Source organism: Myotis brandtii, unplaced genomic scaffold, assembly GCF_000412655.1.
Source record: "Myotis brandtii unplaced genomic scaffold, ASM41265v1 scaffold793, whole genome shotgun sequence".
Taxonomy (NCBI): Eukaryota; Metazoa; Chordata; class Mammalia; order Chiroptera; family Vespertilionidae; genus Myotis; species Myotis brandtii.
Window position 1 is genome coordinate 572,210 of NW_005371193.1, and position 17,920 is coordinate 590,129.

General features: G+C 53.0%; 1 protein-coding gene across 1 annotated transcript in view; it reads right to left on the bottom strand.

Moving 5' to 3' along the window:
- Positions 1-17,920, bottom strand: part of LTBP2 (latent transforming growth factor beta binding protein 2) — a 99,765-nt gene that overhangs the window by 64,727 nt on the left and 17,118 nt on the right. Inside the window, exon 4 of the mRNA XM_014531165.1 lies at positions 10,860-11,106. Coding sequence (XP_014386651.1) covers positions 10,860-11,106 — 247 coding nt within the window. The remainder of the gene's footprint in view (positions 1-10,859; positions 11,107-17,920) is intronic.

The following is a 17,920-nucleotide window of genomic DNA, read 5'->3' on the forward strand; positions in this document are numbered from 1 at the left end:
TTTTTTTTTTTTTGAGTATTTTCTATCCGTGGTTGGTTGAATCTGCGGATGTGGAACCCGCGGATACAGAGGGCTGACTGTACACTTTGGTACCACTTTGTTTCGGTAAAGTACTTTTCACCCAGGAAACTTACAGTTCCTTTTCTGACGGTGGCAAATTAGTTAAGTGGTGGCAGATTTAAACATTGTGTAACTGGAAAAACGACTAGAACCATGCATCTGAAACTTCCTCTACATTGTGAACAAAGGGTGAAACCTGATATATATATTTGAAAACCCTGAGCTTAAAAGGAAAATTCACAGGACCTGAAAAAACTCCATCGTGATTTTTGAAGCATGATCTCTCGGCACAGCTTTCCACCCACACCCCACGGGTCTCTCTCTCTCTCTCTCTCTCTCTCTCTTTCTCACTTACAACCCCCCCCCACCACCACCATCAACCCAGAGGTGGCATTTACTGAGCAGCCACGGTCTGCACAAAGCCACCGGATGGGACAGACGTTCCCTGGGGCATCTGAGAATGAGTATTAACTGTCTTTCCATTCCCTCCTGGCTTCATCTCTCCCTAACTCTTTCTTTTCAAACAAAAATCCTAGAGGATTAGGTCAGTTAAATGCTATGAGTACAGCCACAAGCTTGAAATGTTTGTTACTATTTTTTTTCAAGCTGGATGCTTGAAATTGCATACATTAATGTTTTAATGACCCAGCAGGCTCCCCACACATGGCCGTGGGGAACGCTGCTCCAGGCTCTGGCCAGGATTCCATAGTTTCCTAAAAAAGACACTGGGTGCCACGCCGGCCCCCGTCCTCGGCAGCTCCCACCCCAGGCTGGCAGGTCTGCCCCTGTCTCCGCTCACCTGCGCTAGGGGCTGCTTAGCAAAACGACTGCACGCATGGGTCCCGGAGCCTCGAGCAGAGCTGGGCTGCAATCGCCCTGCCTCGGCTTCCTCATTGTGGAGTGGGGCAGCAGGAGTCTCCTCCTCACCGGGTCACTGTGGGGACTGGCCAATGAGCTGGAGATCTCCTACCTGCCCCAGCCCACGTGGGACCCCGCAAGGAGCAGGGGTATGCATCCCCCGGCTCCCTCCTGAGGGGCCTCTGCGGGTGGGCAGTGGGTGGAGGCCGTGTTCCTCTACCAGAGGCCACAGCCCTGTCGTGGCCCAACGGCTGGAGCCACGCTGGGTGTCAGTAGCCCCTGCTCCCTGTCCCCTTGAGACCTGGAGGGTTAAGTAAGGGCTTCCCTACACAGCTACCCCTGGGTACCCCCTCCTTTGTGGTCTCCCCTAACCCTGTCTGTGCCCTTGCAGATAGGCCCTTTATCGAACTGTCCCCACGGAGGGTGTCACCTTTTCCTGCTGGAACCCCTGATGGAAAGGGTATCAGCTCTCAGGTACTGAGCACTGAGCTGTGTGGCTTAGCACCTTATCCACGATATTTTCTTTTACTCTGACTGCAACCCTGTGTTTTATTTTATTCTGTCCAGTATTCGCATCAGCAATGTATACTGAGACTCAGGGAGGTGAAGAAACTCATATATAGGGTGTCCTTCCAAAATGTATACACACACTTTGAGTGATTATAAAGGCAGAGTTTATTAAAATGCACTTCGCTTTCAAAATTGAGCTATGAGCTCCTACAGTGTGTATACATATTTTGGGGGACACACTCTGGAGTATCAAACAGCTAAGCAGCAACAGAATCAGATGAAACTGGGGTCTGACTCATGACCCATGATCTTAACCACGATGCCGTACTATTCCCAACATTAAATTAGGCGGAGCCGGTAAAGGGCTTCGCATAGTAGGCCAGCTGACTCAATAATGCTCAAAAATGAGAGGTTAAAATAACAGCCCTACCGCGCTGACAAACCCACAGTCCTCGATTCTACTATGACATCACCCTAACCCAACCCTAACCACAACCCTCAGGTTAATAACCTCATTCTAACACCACACCAAAGTTCCCCTAACCACCACCCTGTTGTGAAATAGAATGTCACCTCAACCAGAACCTTGGTCCCACGCAGTCCTGGCCGAAACATTGGCCACTGTAGCCACTCTTCTAGGCGCCCCCTTAGGCTGAGGCTAGGTCAGGGCTGTGGTGAGCACCGGGTCTCCCTGTCCCTCTGGCCTGGGTGCCTGCCCCTATCCCAGTGGCAGGGGGAGCCCCACACCCCACTCCATGTCTATGCCGTACTTGGGCTCAACATAATAGGCCACAAGACATGTGTGCAACATCCATTTCCGGGATGTCACCGAGCTGGTGACTCTGGTGTGGGGAGGAGAGGAAAAGAGAGGAGAGAGAAGGGGAGGAGACCCCATCACAGTGCCTGAAACTCAGAGCAGAGTGCAACGAGCCCTGTGGATGGTGATGAGGAGGAAGGGGCATTAGAAGAGGAAGAGGCTTGTGGCTTTCTCCATCACTTTGCTGCAGCTGTGGGCAGATAGGAGGCCAACAGCTCCTATGTCAGAGACTATAGGTCTGGGGCAGGGCTGGGCTGGGAGGAAGCCCTTCTCTGGCACCTCACCTGGGGAAGCATCCTTATAATCCTCAGCTCGGGGAGAGTCCTGAAAAAGGGCGTCATGCAGTCCTCATCAGAGATTTGGGGGCTGTCCCTGGCCATCTAGGCCAGATGTCCACGTTCAAGCTTAGAGAGGGAGGGAGGCAAGTGTGCAGGAAGCAGACACTACTTCCCTTGAATCTGCCCACTTGCTCTGTGGGGGGAGCAGGAAAGCCTGGGCCCCCTTCTCCCCTGAGCACCCAGAGGCCTGAGCCTGGCATCTTCACCAGCCAGGAGGTGGAGGAGGAGGCTTCCAGGCTCTGCTGCACAGAGAGAGGCACATTGGCCCCACCTTCCTCGTGACCTAAGGGCCAGATTGCGTGCCCAGTGACTCTGCCCAGAGCCCATGTCTTCTTGCTATTCACACAGGTACCTTACAGCCAGCTATGCCCTGCCCGGGCCCTGAGCGCCATGGGTCTCAGGTATTTGGGGGGTTGGAGAGGCGCACATTAACACTCTAAAAAGTCCCAGAGGCCACCTTCCTTTTAGAGAAACCTAGAAGGGGCCTCCGCAGCTAAACCCAGCCAGAGAAGACAGCCTGAGAGCAACGTGCTTTGTGGGCGACATGGGGGACATTCCCTTTGGGAAGAAGCTGGGTCCAGGGTCCCCACATACAGCTGCACAGGCTGCGCATCACACAATCTGTCATAGAGACTATGAAGTGGGAGTTGTCTCCTGCTATCGTGTCCAGTGACTAAAAGGCCCAGCACGGAACAGCCTGCCTTCCCCTCTCCCCGACGGGAATGGGGTGCTTTGTATGCACCCAGCTACTCCCAGAGATGAGCACAGTTGGCCGGGACTGAGTGCCAAGGGGCGCTGCAGAAACCCTCATGTGGCCCGTCTCCACTCCCAGAACACTCTGCAAGCCCAGGGTGCCTGCCCATCCCGGCTGCCGGGGGCAGTGAAGGACGTTCTCATTGAGGCACAGGTCCCTCTGCTCTTTCAAAAGCAGCAGCAGGGCTCCCGTGACTTCAGACCTGGGGCAGCAGAGCCCTTTCCGTTTGTTCTGGCTGGAGGCCCAGAGTGAGCATCTCCCTCTGACTCCTCCCTTCTGAGCCCCCCTCTTCCAAACCCACTGCCCCAGGGCAGGGGCTCATGGCACTCTTCTAAGGCCCAAGAGATGGAAGAAACTGGGAGGAGACCCCATCACAGCTGTCACAGCCCCGCCCCAGACTCCCGGCACTCCGCAGGGTCTGCCAAGCCCTGCTCTGGCTGCCCTGCAGTCACTCTTAGGAGAAAAGTATGACCCCCGTGGCCAACGGGCACGGGGTGGGCGGGCACCCACCGGTTGGGGGCATGGGGAGAGCCCCTTCCTGATCAATGGCACGCTAGGGGGTGGGCCGAGTGCAAGCTCAGAAGGGAATGGACCCGAGACCTCCGCCTCTGCTCCAGGCAGCAGCTGGGGATACACTGCGACAGGATGTTCGTTCAGTAGCTACTTATTAAGTGCTTACTCTACGCCAGGCGCTGCTCTGGGAGCCTGGGATGTAGCCGAACAAAACAAAGATCCCTGCCCCGGAGGAGCTCATACTGTAGTTGGGGAAAAACAGACAAAAAACATAATTAGTACATCATGTCATGTTAGAAAGTGGAAAATAAAAAGTGAGCCAAACGGGGATTCTCAAGTCGGAGGTTCACGATATTAAATAACAGGAAAATGGGAGACAACTCCCTCCGGGAAGGGGCCAGGTCGAGGGTCACCACGAACAGCCGCACGGGCTGTGCCCTGCACAACGGTTGGGAACCCGTCCCAGAGACGATGACCTGAAGCACAGCTCCTGGTGTCTACAGTGGCTAAGGTTAGCCCTGAGGTTAAAACCTTAAAGAGATGGCCAGGCAGGGCCTCGGTGAGAAGTTTCTCCTGAAAGTAACCCACTCACGTATATGAGGTGTAAACAGATGCCTCAGCCCTCTGTCAGGCCTGCTGAAGAATTACAGTAATTCACCAAGAAACTTCTCACCCACACCGTTTCAATTAATTCTCACAACCTCCCAGCGTACTTTACTACAGACAGAGACATTAAGGTTTAGGGAATGAAGTCCCCACGGTCACTGCGCTAGTTACTAGCCCAGCCGGAAGCAAGATTGGGTCCCCTAATTCCAAGTCTTTTCAAAGTGTAGTCCAGGTCCTACGGATTGGGAAATTCCAGAAAAACTCCAGGGGGCAAGCTTGGAGCTCAGAGTTATAAAAACAATGGGGGGAGGGGGGGACTAAGAAAAGAAAAAAAGACAAGAAAAGGAAGGAAAGCAATCAACTCCCGGAGTCCCAAGTCCAAAACCTTGACTCAGTCTGGATTATAGGGTTGAGTCAACGCTGCAGGGAGGCACCACTCAGTGGCCCCAGGAGTGTGTGACACAGCACAAAAGATGCGGCTGCTTAACCCATCGCAGCCTTGCCAGGGAGGACTGGAGGCCAGACTGTCAGGGACAGCCAAGGTCTGCCCTGGCGAAAGGCATCGCATGTCCTTGTCACGAAGAGGTAAAGGGGGAATAAGCACGTTTTCCCATGGGGGACATTGAATAGCCAAACTGGAGGCCACCAGCTGAGGTCATGAACTCTTTGTCCCTTCTGTGCCAGCTGCCCTCTCCTCAGGGAACTCATTTCTGATTCTGGGTCATCAATCTCCTAGGAATATCCCTTGCCATTCTGTCAGGTCGGGGTGCCTGGGTCCCCCTGGTAGAGCCTCCAGGTGTCACTGAGAAGGAAAGACCAGAGGGGAGGAAGCAAGCCATGTGTGTTGGGGGACGTGCTTGACGGGGGTTGAATTGTGTCTGCCAAAAAGGTATGTTGAAGTCCTAACCCCCAACCTGTGAATGTGACCTTATTTGGAAATAGGGTCTTAGCAGATGTAATTGGTTAGGTTTAGAGGTGGTTCTACTGGATTAGGGGAGATCCTAAATTCAATTACTGGTGTCCTTAGATTACAGTGGTTCTCAACCTTCTGGCCCTTTAAATACAGTTCCTCATGTTGTGACCCAACCATAAAATTATTTTCATTGCTACTTCATAACTGTAATGTTGCTACTGTTATGAATCGTAATGTAAATATCTGATATGCAGGATGGTCTTAGGCGACCCCTGTGAAAGGGTGGTTCGACCACCAAAGGGGTCGCGACCCACAGGTTGAGAACCACTGCCTTAGAAGGACATCACACACACAGGACCCCATGACAACAGAAGCAGAGATTAGGGCGATGCAGCTATAAGCTAAGGGACACAAGGATCGCCGGGAGCCAACAGATGCTAGGAGAGAGGCATGGCACTGATTCTCCCTCTGAGCTTCCACCAACACCGTGATTTCGGACTTCTGGCCTCCTGAACTGTGAGAGAATAAGTTCCTGGTGTTGTAAGCCACTCAGTTTGTGGTAATTTGTTATGACAGACCTAGGACACGAACAGTGTTCCGGAGGGACACAGCAAGTGCAACGGCCCTAAGGTGAAAACATTTGGGGGAAAACCAGTGGCAGAAACAGGTGAGTGAGGAGAGCAAGTGGTGAGAATTGACATCAGAGATCTTACGGGGGCCGGATCATGTAGGGCCGCCCTTGTGGCAAGCCCTTGACAATGGAGCTGTCCACTTCAGACAGAGGGTCCCAGCTGGAATGGGCTGCAGTGGTGGCTGTGCCTGGCCCCCATGATCTCTGTCCCCTGGTGTTATACCTTTGAACATGTTGCACGAAATGGCAAAAGGAAATTATGATTGCAGATGGAATTTGGGTTTCTAATCAGCTGACCTTAAACTAGGGAGATTAAGTTGGGTTATTCAGGTGGGCCCAATGTAATCACATAGGCCCTTAAAGTGGAGAAAACAAGAGTCTGTGAGAGAGATTCAGCCAAAGAGGAAGCAGAGGGGATTCAAAACATAAAGATTTCATCTGCCATTGCTTAGCTTTGAAGATAAGAAGGTGGCCACAAGTCAAGGAATGTGGGCAGCTTGTAGATGCTACCACAAAGGAACAGGGACCTCAGTCATACAACTGCAAGGAACTGAATTCTGCTAACAACCTGAATGAACAGGAATCAGATTCTCCCCTACAGCCTCTGTGACACCTTAACTTTAGCCTGATCAGACCAGTACCAGATGTTTGAACTATAGAACTGTGGCAAATTGTTATCTCAGCATAGAAAATTAATCCAGGGGATGTAAAGAGAAGAGCTGGCTTCTGGAGAAGTGGCCCACTGAGAGCCACCACCACGGGGTCCACACCATTCCAGATACCTCCCCACCATCCCGTTTGCTTTGCTCAGCACTGTCTTCCAGGCCCATGTTGCCCAAGTACTGACTAAACAGGCTTAGATGTCCCCAGGGGTCAACCTCTAAGTCCTGGTTGACTTAGGTCAGGCTAAGGAGCAAACCTAGTGAAAGTCCTTCCCATTCTGAGAAATGTCGTTAAACCTCACCTTGACCCCATCACCTTGACCCCATCTGCCATAAAGCCGATGAGACTGGTCCTCATGGAACAACCAAGCTGACACAAAGCCACCACTGGTGCTACTGCTACATCTGCTAGTAGGTCTGCACACACAGACACACGTGCATACACACGCACACACATGCACAGCCATATGTATGCACCCTGACTTTCTATCTGCTCTTTGCCACAGTCTTCTATCCACTCAAGTCCCCAAGGCAAAGAGAACCAGCCAGCTGATGGTTAACGGGTATTGAACATGAACTCAGGCACCATAAGATGTGCTCTACCCATATGATCTCATATAATCCTCTCTACAATCCTATCAGGTAGAGAATACTGACTCAGAGTGGTTAGGATGCTTGCCTATTATCACACAGCTGATGAGTAGTAAATAAATCCCAGGACTGGAACCCAGGATTGTCCAAAAACCCAGGCTAGAACCCTCACTACTCATGGTGAGGTACACGGACCAGCAGCAGCAGCATCACCTGAGACCTGACACTCACCCAGACCTGCTGAATCAGAAGCTGCATGTTAACAAGTTCCCAGGCGATCCACTTCCCTTTGCGGAGCTGAGAAGCACTGAGAAGCACTGCTTTCCCAGGTCTGCTGGTTTCAGGTTGTTGTAACCACGCCCTTCCTGATCTCTTAAGGCCCTTCCTCAGCTGCCTGGCTCTTGCTCCCCAGGTGGGGAGGCCCTCTGCCCAGACTTGGGGAACAAGCCTGGACCCAGAGCTCAGGAGCAGTCAGCGCAGGCCACAGCTGGACAACATCTAGCCATGTCCGGCTCTCGTAGGGCGTGCTGCCTGCTGCCTCAGACTCTCCTGGCCCCTCCTTCTCATCTTCCTTCCGGGACGCAAGTCTTTTGGCCTCCATCTAATTCTCTCTTAAAGAGGGCCTCTGGCTGTCACCAACCCCTGCAGTGTCTCCTCCTCTTGGACATTTGTACCCCTCTCTTGCTCCTAGAATGCCCCTGAGTCATGTCACTCCCTCTAGCTCAGTGGTCGGCAAACTCATTAGTCAACAGAGCCAAATATCAGCAGTACAATGATTGAAATTTCTTTTGCGAGCCAAAGTTTTTAAACTTAAACTATATAGGTAGGTACATTGTTATTAACTTAATTAGGGTACTCCTAAGGCTTAGGAAGAGCCACACTCAAGGGGCCAAAGAGCCGCATGTGGCTCGCGAGCCGCAGTTTGCTGGCCACTGCTCTAGCTGGACACTGAGGGCCTGTCCAAGTTGCCACCAGGAGAGAGGCAAGCGGCTGCTTGGGAAACCTGGCTATGCTCACAGGAAATGTCTGACACCACAAGGCAAGCAGGATTTGGCCTCCCAAAGCAAAACACAGCTGGGCCGACAGCGGGCCACTCGGACTTTCCCAGATTTCATGGCACTGAGGTCCCAGAGCAGAGAGAGACTGCTGGCCTGGAGGCTGCAGCTCATTAAAAACATCACAGTAGCCCCTGGCCAGGGAGCCTGTGAAGCTCAAAGAGGGTGGCCCTGCTGTGGGCCACGGACCTCACCCTGGGCCTTCGTCCCCCCAGCATCTCTTGCACATGTGAAACCTTCGCTGGGAGATCAGGGGCTCCCTAGCTCATCCTCCTTTCTCCCCAGCATTAAGCCTCATTCATTTATTCATTCAACTTCTACTGATAGAGCACCTGCCGTGTTAGGTACCAGGGCCACGTTCATAAATGAGTGGATAGAAGACTGTGGCGAAGAGCAGTCCCTTGTTCTCAGGAGCTCCTGGTCCAGTAAGCAAATAAACAGACCACCCCAAGGCAGAGTGAAAAATGCTACACAGGGAGGCAGGGGCCTCCCCTCCTCCTGCACTCTGAGCCAGGCCCTCCGTTCCAGGCACGGGGTGAGGGTTCAATGCCAAGTCTTCAGTTTGGACCAAGTGATAGAGTACTAATGCAGACTGAGTGCTTTCTATAAGCTAGGACCATGGGAGGAGCTGCGGGGAAATCCAGGGTGTGAGACGGAGTCCCTGCCTCCCAGGGCACAGGCCACACAGTCTGATTGCAGACACAGGGCCCAGACCCACAGAGATCCATGCCAAGTGTGTGCTGCAGGAAGGCAGGCCGCTGGGTAGAAGTGACTGGGGAGGAGGGGTTGGAGAAAGCAGGAATGGGCCTGAAGAATGCGAGGAGCAGGGTGGGCTGGCAAGATGGGGCAGGGGATGTCACAGCTCTGACTCAAGGGTGTGAGTGGAGAATGACCTGCCTAGCAACCACCCTCCAATACTTGCATGCAAGCACCGCACACACACACACACACACACACACACACACACACACACATACACTCACATACATACGGAAGATCAGTGCATCATGAAATGAATGAATCACACAAGCCAAAAGAGAGGTTGCAGGGGAAAGCTCAGCTGAAAGGACTCTGCTCCCAGCCTGCTCCTGGTTGGCCCTGGAGCTGGTACCACTAGGGCTCCCTCAAGTGCCTTCCCACCACCTGGGACCCTCAGCTGGGACTAATCAGAACAAGGCTCAGGCCCTGCTCCTGCGTTGTCCACCTAGCTCTGCCGCTCTCTCTGCCCAGCATCCCTGGGCCTTGGCCTAAGGGTTTGGCTCTTCTGGTTTTGACCTTGGAACTCCCGGGGCTTGGACCTGAGTTCATCCTTCAGCTCTTTCTGCTCCCGGCTGCCTTTGGAAACCACCTGCTTGGGTGGTCGGGCCTTGGAACCCCACCTTACCAGGACCCTGATCAGCCTGGTCCCCTCTTCAGAGTTGCTAGACAATCTCAAGCTCCTTTCCTTTCTCTCCCAAGCTTTCCACTGGGACCCGACCTCCCCATCAGCCTTCTCTCCCTGGTTCTCCTGGCCTCCAAAGGGCAAACCCCCTTTTTCCCCTTAGTTCAGCAAGACAAGGTTGCAACATTTCACAAAGAACTTCCCAAGTAGAAAACGAATGGAAAAATTAACCTGAAAAACCAAAAGGAAAACACAGCTCTCTAGAAATGGACCAGTTTACAAAGTTCAGATTTCCTGTCCTGAGCTAGAAAAAGTCGAGCCAGTTTAGCTGGCAAGCAGGCCAGGGAACGCTGCCCGTGAACACTCTCTTTGCCCACTTTTTCTTTTACTCCCTTCCCCACATGCTCCTGCTCGGCCCCTCCAAGGAGAGAGGTTAGCGTTGGGTGGCGAGTCCTTCCTGCATCACAGAGACCACAGGTAGAGAAGGGGGAGGAGAAGGCGAGACATTTATAAAGAGTTTACTATGTGCCAGGCCCTGTGCTAAGCCCTTTCCTTGTGTTGACTAATCTAGTCTTACAACAACTCCATGATTATGGTTATCACCATGGCCTCCACCCCACTGAGGAGGAGTCAGAGAGGTAACTTGCCCAAGGTCACCCACCTAGGAAGTGACAATGCCAGGAATGGAAACAAGAGAGCCTGGTCTCCTCAGCTTTCTTCTACCTCCCGCCTCCCCTGCCCACCTCAGCCTGGCAAAGCCTATGCCAGTGATGGCGAACCTATGACACGCGTGTCAGAGGTGACATGCAAACTCATTTTTTTGGTTGATTTTTCTTTGTTAGATGGCATTTAAATATATAAAATAAATATCAAAAATATAAGTCTTTGTTTTACTATGGTTGCAAATATCAAAAAATTTCTGTATGTGACACGGCACCAGAGTTAAGTTAGGGTTTTTCAAAATGCTGACACGCCGAGCTCAAAAGGTTCGCCATCACTGGCCTATGCCAACCCCAACCCCAACCCCAACCCCTGCTCTCCTGCCCTCCACACCACTGGTGGGGGCAGGGAGGGGGGAGGAAGGACAGCCCGGCCTTCTCTGAGACTGTCACCAAATGGTCCTGAGGAAGAAGCCCCCGGCCCCACGTCCCCCCTGAGGAGGAGACTTACCTGGCTGGTGGCAGCTGTGGTGTCAGTGGCCGCCCTCTGGCCGTTGTGCTTTCTCTGGCTGTGCTGCTCCTGCGCAAGTTGTGTGAACCCTCGGCTGAGCGTCGGGGAGCTGGCCTCGAGTTCTGGGGGTCAAATTCCTCCTCGGGGATGACCTCCTCGCAGCGGGCTCCGCGGAAGCCAGAGCGACACACACAGAGCTGGGGCCGGCTGCAGGAGCCCCTGTTCTGGCACGGCGGCTGGCACACAGCTAGGGAGACAGGGAGAGGGGTGAGGGCAGGGGCAGGGGGCCTGACACCCACTTGTCAGAAGGGCCCCTTGCCTTGTGCTGCTTGGCCTCCTCCACTCAGACAGGAAGCCATCCACTGGCCTCCGAAGGCTCCCTGGCCCCATTTCTCTCTCCCCGCCACCCACAGGTCTCCGAGGGAGGTTTGCCTGTCATCTTTGGACAACCAAAGAGGGAATGACCAGAGGTGTGGAGGCGCTCACACCGCCACCTCCAGCAGAACCTCCTGACATTGTGCTATGCACTCAAGACCCCACTTTGTTGTGTCTCTTTACCATGAAGGCAGAGTTCAGATGTTTTGTTTTGTTCCCTCTGGTAGTTCAAGAACTCAGAATAGAGACTGTCACAGAGTAGACTCTCAATTAATACTGAATGAATGAATGAACAAACGAATGAAGAATGAGTCTGCTTCATGGGAAAGGGCTCAACACTGGCCTGAAAGTTGGGGGTTTGAATTGTTGGTCTCCCACGAGTCATGTGATCTTGACCTCACTGAATCTGTTTCCTCATGAATCACACGAGGATGGGCTAAGGAGGCTGGGGGATACTGAGGGTCTTTCAAAGGCATCTTCAGCGCGACAGTCCCTCCTCTTCTTCCTCTTTTGAAATCATCTGCTCTGAAGCTCCCACCCTGCTTAGCAAGTGGTAGTACTCCTGACTGGGAGCTGGGAGGATTCTCTGTCCTAGGCCCTGGGTCCAGCCTGGGGGTAAAGTGGGGCTGACCTGGACCCCTTCCTGCAAGCCAGCACTGTGCAGCAGCCACTGGCCACAGGGGCCATGACTTCTCTTCACTGCCCTTCATCACCTTGCAACATCAGAGCCCCTACTGTGTGCTAGGCACTACAGACAAAGTCTTTGTCCACATGGAGCTTGCAGTCGAGGGAGGGCGACCAAGAAGAAACAAGAAAACAGTAGCATAATGTTGCTTCAGGCAGCAACAGAGTCACCTCCAGTGACCAGTAACCAAGGGAGAGTCATATACAAGCACACACTGGAGTGCTGGGCCCTGCTCATCTCTCCCAGGACTTCCCCTGGGAACAGGTGGGAACCCAGGAGAGCACAGTCAGGCTCATGCTGGATCCTCTAAACCCAGTGTCTCCTCTGTCTGTCACTCATTCCTTCAACAAATATTTGCTGAGCCCCTACTGTGTGCTAGGCACTACAGGCAAAGTCTTTGTCCACATGGAGCTTGCAGTCGAGTGAGGGCGACCAAGAAGAAATAAGAAAACAGTAGCATGATGTTGCTTCAGGCAGTATCATGGGTGATGTACTGGTCTGTGTCCAATCAGGCGCTTTAGATGCAGTGGTCAGAGGAAGCTGCTCTGAAGAGTGAGATGTGACTGGTGCAAAAGAGGCAGACGGGCAAAGCTATGGACAGACTCCTTCAGGCAGAGGGATAGGCAAGCACAAAGCTCTGGAGCCTGGAAGGAACATGGAATGTCCTAGGAGTTGTGAGAGGCCCAGGAAGGCTGGGGTCTGGCGACAGAGTGGGAGTGTATTCAGTGAGGGAAGCAGAGGCAGATTTTGCAGCCCCCACCTATCTGCCAGGTCCCTGTCACTACCCCTCCTCCCGGGAGACCAGCCCCTCAGCCAAGCCGGGGCCAGCAAACACTGCGGAAGGAGGTATGCCCAGGCCAGGACTCTGCCCGGTTTAGGGAGGGAATAGAAAGGGAAGGCCTGAGTGGTTTTATGTGGACCACAAACGCTGTATCACTCCTAGTCCCTCGAAGCCACCCCTCTCTCCTGGCAGAGACTCAAAGCCTGGTGTGGGCGAGAGGAGGTCATGCAGCAGCCCCCTCCCCCCAGTCTAGGTGTTGCTTCCTCCTTTGAGTGGGTGGTCCCTGCCTTTAAGATGGCCTTCCGAAACCAGTCTAGCTTCCTCCCCTCCCCTCCTGGGCTCTGAGGACAGCCCATTCTCGACTCTAACATCTTCCATTCTCTAAAACCCACGGCCCCAAATTCCTGACTCACGGTGACTCGCTTACTTCTGGCTCTGCCTTCCTTGCCAATACATTCTGCAAACAGTTAGCAAGCACCCTCTTGGTCCTAGTGGGTGCCGGGGATGCAAAGACAACAAGACTGGTCCTGCGTGGAGGAAGCTCTGCCCCGTGGTGGTTTCTCATAACAACGGAAGCCCCGGGCCACGCAGGGAGTTAGGTCCTCAGGCAGAGCGGGGTTGGCACGCTTCGCTTGGTACAACGAACAGCTCATGGAAAATGGGTAGTTGGGGCGGGGGGGCGAGATATAAACATGGCATTTAATATGTATATAACATTGTGGTAAATAAAAATCCTAAAAGGGTTCCAAAGCAGCCGGGTTGTTGGCGGAAAAACCTCCATGGGAAGATAACCTTTCTGGATCAGATCTTCTCGGGAAGGTTTTCCAGCAGGTTTCAGGTTTGCAGAGGTGCTGAGCCAGCCCTCCCGGACTTCATTTGCATTCGCTCTTGAGTTGTTTTCATAAGTCTCAGCAAGAACCGACTTCCGCGCTAAAGTAAACACTTGAGTGCGGGTCTGAGCTGAGCCTCTGCATTAGGGGATTGGAGCATAAACTCCTCTCCCCTCTCTCCAGTCCCCGCAAATCACCTCAAAATGGCCCCTCCAAGTGCCTATGAAAGGGTACATTCTTACGACAGTTTTTACTGGTCTACCATAAAATAAGGGAAATAAAAACAGTTTCCTGAGCTCTTTGTAATGCCTTTTCCCCCATTTAAAAATGTCTTTTATTTTGAACTTATATCATTTTTTTTTGGTTTAATTAAAATGTTCTTTTTTAATAAAGATGGATGGCAAATGGTAGTTTGTTTTTCTAACACCCTCCAAGTGGAAAGCTGGCTACTGCACTTTGGTGCCTAAGACGTTTTTGGATATTTTACCGGTGCATGAAATCCAGAAGTTAGGGACACTTTGGGAAGGAGGGGGCAATAGTGTCACGTATCCTTTTGCTTGAAGGAGACTGAAGCAAAACATTCCTCTGTCAAATGAGTACGTATTTCAAAACTGAAGGATCTGAAAGGAAATCAGCCAACTCAGAATGGCCTATGGCAGGGGCTGCTGCTGAAAGCAAATAAGGGAACGCCGAGGTCCGGGAGAGACCGTTCTGTGCAGCGCTGTGGGGATTTTCAGAGGGAAAACTCCCAAACACGGAGGGCCCAGAAGTCTTTATGTTTTTCTTCTAGAGCCTCATCACTTCCATTTTTCCTCAAGAGCAGAGATTGTGCCTTACCCTGGAGAAATTGCCCCAGGATGGGGGATGAGGCTTGAATGGGTCTTCATTGACTGATTATTGGTGAAATGTTAGGAAGCAGGAAGCCACGATGTCCAAGTTTGATTGATTATTGGTGAATGGTTATCAAGCATGATGCCACACTGTCCATGTTTAGCCATCGAGGACACACCCTGGCCCCTCCCCGATGACAGCCCGCATCCTCAGACAACCAAAAGGTGATGGATGCTGTTACCAGCCTCCCTGTGCCCACTGGCCCATGCCAGGCCTTGGCCATTCATAATTTGGACTCCTCCATACCCCCCTGGCACGCTCTTCCTCACTGAGGATTGGGCATGTGGAAAGTTTCAGCTTTGGGAGTTCAGCTCTATGGAGTTAGCACGATGCCAAAAGAAAGGGGAACAAAAAGAAAACTTTCAAAATTGCTTTGAAAGTAAGAAATAGAAGGCATTGCTCCTCCAACCCCCTGCCTTCTGGCTGTGCCTCTTCTACCTTCACTCTGCTCCAAAACAACAAAGCAGAGGTTTGCTCAGATTTTCCACACAAAACCCCCACCTTTGGGAGGAGACCAAATTTGGGATGGGCAGGCCCGGGGAAGGTTCTGGAAAGAGCTCCCACCATGTGGGCTGCTCCTACCATTCGCCGAGAGCCTCTCCGATCAACCACTTGGTAGCAGTAAGAACACGGGGTTGGGAGTCAGTGGGATCTAGTTTGACTGCAGCTCAGCCACATCCCCGCTGGGTGACCTTGGGCACGTCTCATCTCATTGAGATTCTCCAACTGGTGCCTCAGTTGTCTCATCCATAAGGTAGGTCTGAGAATTCCTGCCTCAAAGAGTTGTTGTGAAACTCAATAGAGATCATGGATGTGGAAGTACTTCGCACTCTTGAAAGCTGTGCTGTCCAATAGTGTGTAACGCTGCAGCCACGAGCTGCCTGTGGCTATTTAAGATGAAATCGGTTAAAGTTAAATAACATTCAAAATTCAGTTTCTCGGTTGCACTAGCCACACTTCAAGGGCTCAATGGCCACATGTGGCTCATGGCCACCGTGTTGAACAGAGGATAGCACATGCCCATCATCGCAGGAAGTTCTATTGGACAGCACTGCAAAGCAAAAAAACCACCATAACCCCAATGGGAGCAGCACGGGGGCTTCTGAACTTCTCTGCTATGACCCTTTTCCCAGAGAAAGGTAAGGTCAACGCTGCAGGCTCCAGTTCCAGCGGTTCTCAACCTGTGGGTCGCGACCCCTTTGGCGGTCGAACGACCCTTTCACAGGGGTCGCCTAAGACCATCCTGCATATCAGATATTTACATTACGATTCATAACAGTAGCAACATTACAGTTATGAAGTAGCAACGAAAATAATTTTATGGTTGGGTCACAACATGAGGAACTGCATTTAAAGGGCCAGAAGGTTGAGAACCACTGAGTTAGACCAAGCCTTGTGGTCCAGAAGGCAGGGCTGTTTTCCGGGTGTTAAATTCAGCCAGTCCCCTCTCTACACCCGCTACCACCTACCAGGGAAGGCTTTTGTCATCAGCTCTCTCTCTCTTGGGCCCAGGGACACCTCCTCCCTCCATCTATAACCCCTAAGGGAGGCACTGACTTCAGGGTGGTCCCCTTAGGCCTGTGGCCTCCTCCAAGGCCTCCAATGCCACCCCCTCTTGTCTGGAAAATGAGCCTCCACTCCAGATCAGACTCTGGGCCCAGACCCCCCACACCTGAAGCTCAGCTGCTCCCCCATTAAAACTCCATCTTCTCTAAAATTTGTGTCAGTGCGTCACTTAGGATCTACCCACAGAGCTACCCTATTCCTCCCTCACAGAAAGGAGACCCAGATGTCAGAGGTCCCCAAGGCCATCCTTGTCTGGCTCCCACACCTTAGAATGAACCTGGGGACGCATCCTCTACACTTCCAAGCTCTGCCCAGTGTCTGTGTCCCCAGGCCCCGACCTCAGCCCCAAGCCCCGAGGCAGTGGGAGAAGTCAGGCCCTGAGGGACGCACCCCGCTCCCACCACAGCTGTGCTGGGGCCGCAGCACAGGATGGCTGGAACAGCACTGGGGCTCAGGGGCCAGCCAAGCGCCCGGCTCCAAAATAGCAGTTGTGTTCACATAAAAGCCTCTAATGAGAGAAAGATGCCGTTCTTGGCCCCTCGCGCGCTCTCTGCAGACGCTGTCTGGCAGGCCGAGTGGGCCTCTACCGTTTGGCAGAGAGAGGGGAGGAAAGGGAGGTGTGAGTCAGACCTTGGCCCCCAGCCCCTCTGCATGGACCGCCCTGCTAATTGCATTAACAAATGCCTCGATGCTGGGCCAGTTGGAGGCCAGGGCCAGGGAGCAGCCCCAATTCCCACGGGCTCTAGCAGGCATGAGGAGGGGGACCACGAGCAGGGCTGTGGCCCAGGGCTGGGCATGGGTTCACCTCCAGCTCCTGCTCCAAAGCAGAAGAGTGACTGTCCACCCTGTCACAGCCCCAAGGGCCTTGTCTGGAAGGAGACCATAGTTCCGGAGCAGTCCCTGTAGATGAGAGATGGATGGGGTGGGGTCCTGGGACAGCCCCATCAGGGACGAGCCTGGGGACCAGTCTTTTCCAGGGGAGCAGCTCCGGGGCACGAAAGAGAGTTGTGTGCAGACAGGGAGCCGTCCAAGCCCTTCTACAGCAGCACCAGCTCCGTGCCCAGGGCCCAGGAAGGTCGGAGGGCAGCGCACCATCCCCACGTACAGTACAGCCAAGGCCAGGGCAGCCTGTGTAGGAGAGAGTGGCCTTGCTTGCATTTGAATTCCAACTGCATGACCTTGGGCACATTTCTTCACTCCTGTGAGCCTCAGCCTCCTCATCTAGAAAACGGTTGTGCCTCCGATATTTACTATTTGCCTAAGATGGTAAGCAAGACAGACACTGCCCTCTTCTTTATGGCCCTTTCAACTTAGACCGACTGTCACAAAACCAGTGAACAAACAAGCAGAAGAACAGAAATCTGGTGGAAACAGTGCGGGGGGAGGGACGACGACAGTGAGATCCAGAATAATGGGGCTCATGGGGGAAAGCTCTAAACTGAATGGTGAGGAGGGGAGCTTGAGATGGAGACCGGAAAGATGGCAAGGAGGCAGCCTCATAAAGAGAGGAGGAAAAGCAAGCCAAGAGAGCGGCATGTGCAACAGCCCGGAGGTAGCACCCCCCATCCAGGAGCCCAGGCTGGATTCGGCGAGTGGGAACGGGGCAGGGAGGGGGTGGTTTGAGTGTTGAGAGATGAGGCTAGCTACACCATAGCAGGAAGGTTCTCACAGGGATGTTGTATGATCTAATTTATGGAGAAAGAGCCGGAGGGTAAGGCGGGCAGGAGGTAAGCAGTCAGCTGGAGGCTGCTGTCACCCAGAAGAGGGTGCTGGACTAGAGGGCCCCGAACTACAGAGGCAGCAGGGGAGGCAGAGAGAAACAGGCAGGTTCCCCAGAGATGTAGGAAGTAAAACAAACAGGGCTCACCTCAGATTGGCTCTAAAGCTTGAGGGAGAGGAAGGTGTCTCAGAGGGCCCCCAGGTGTCTGGCTTG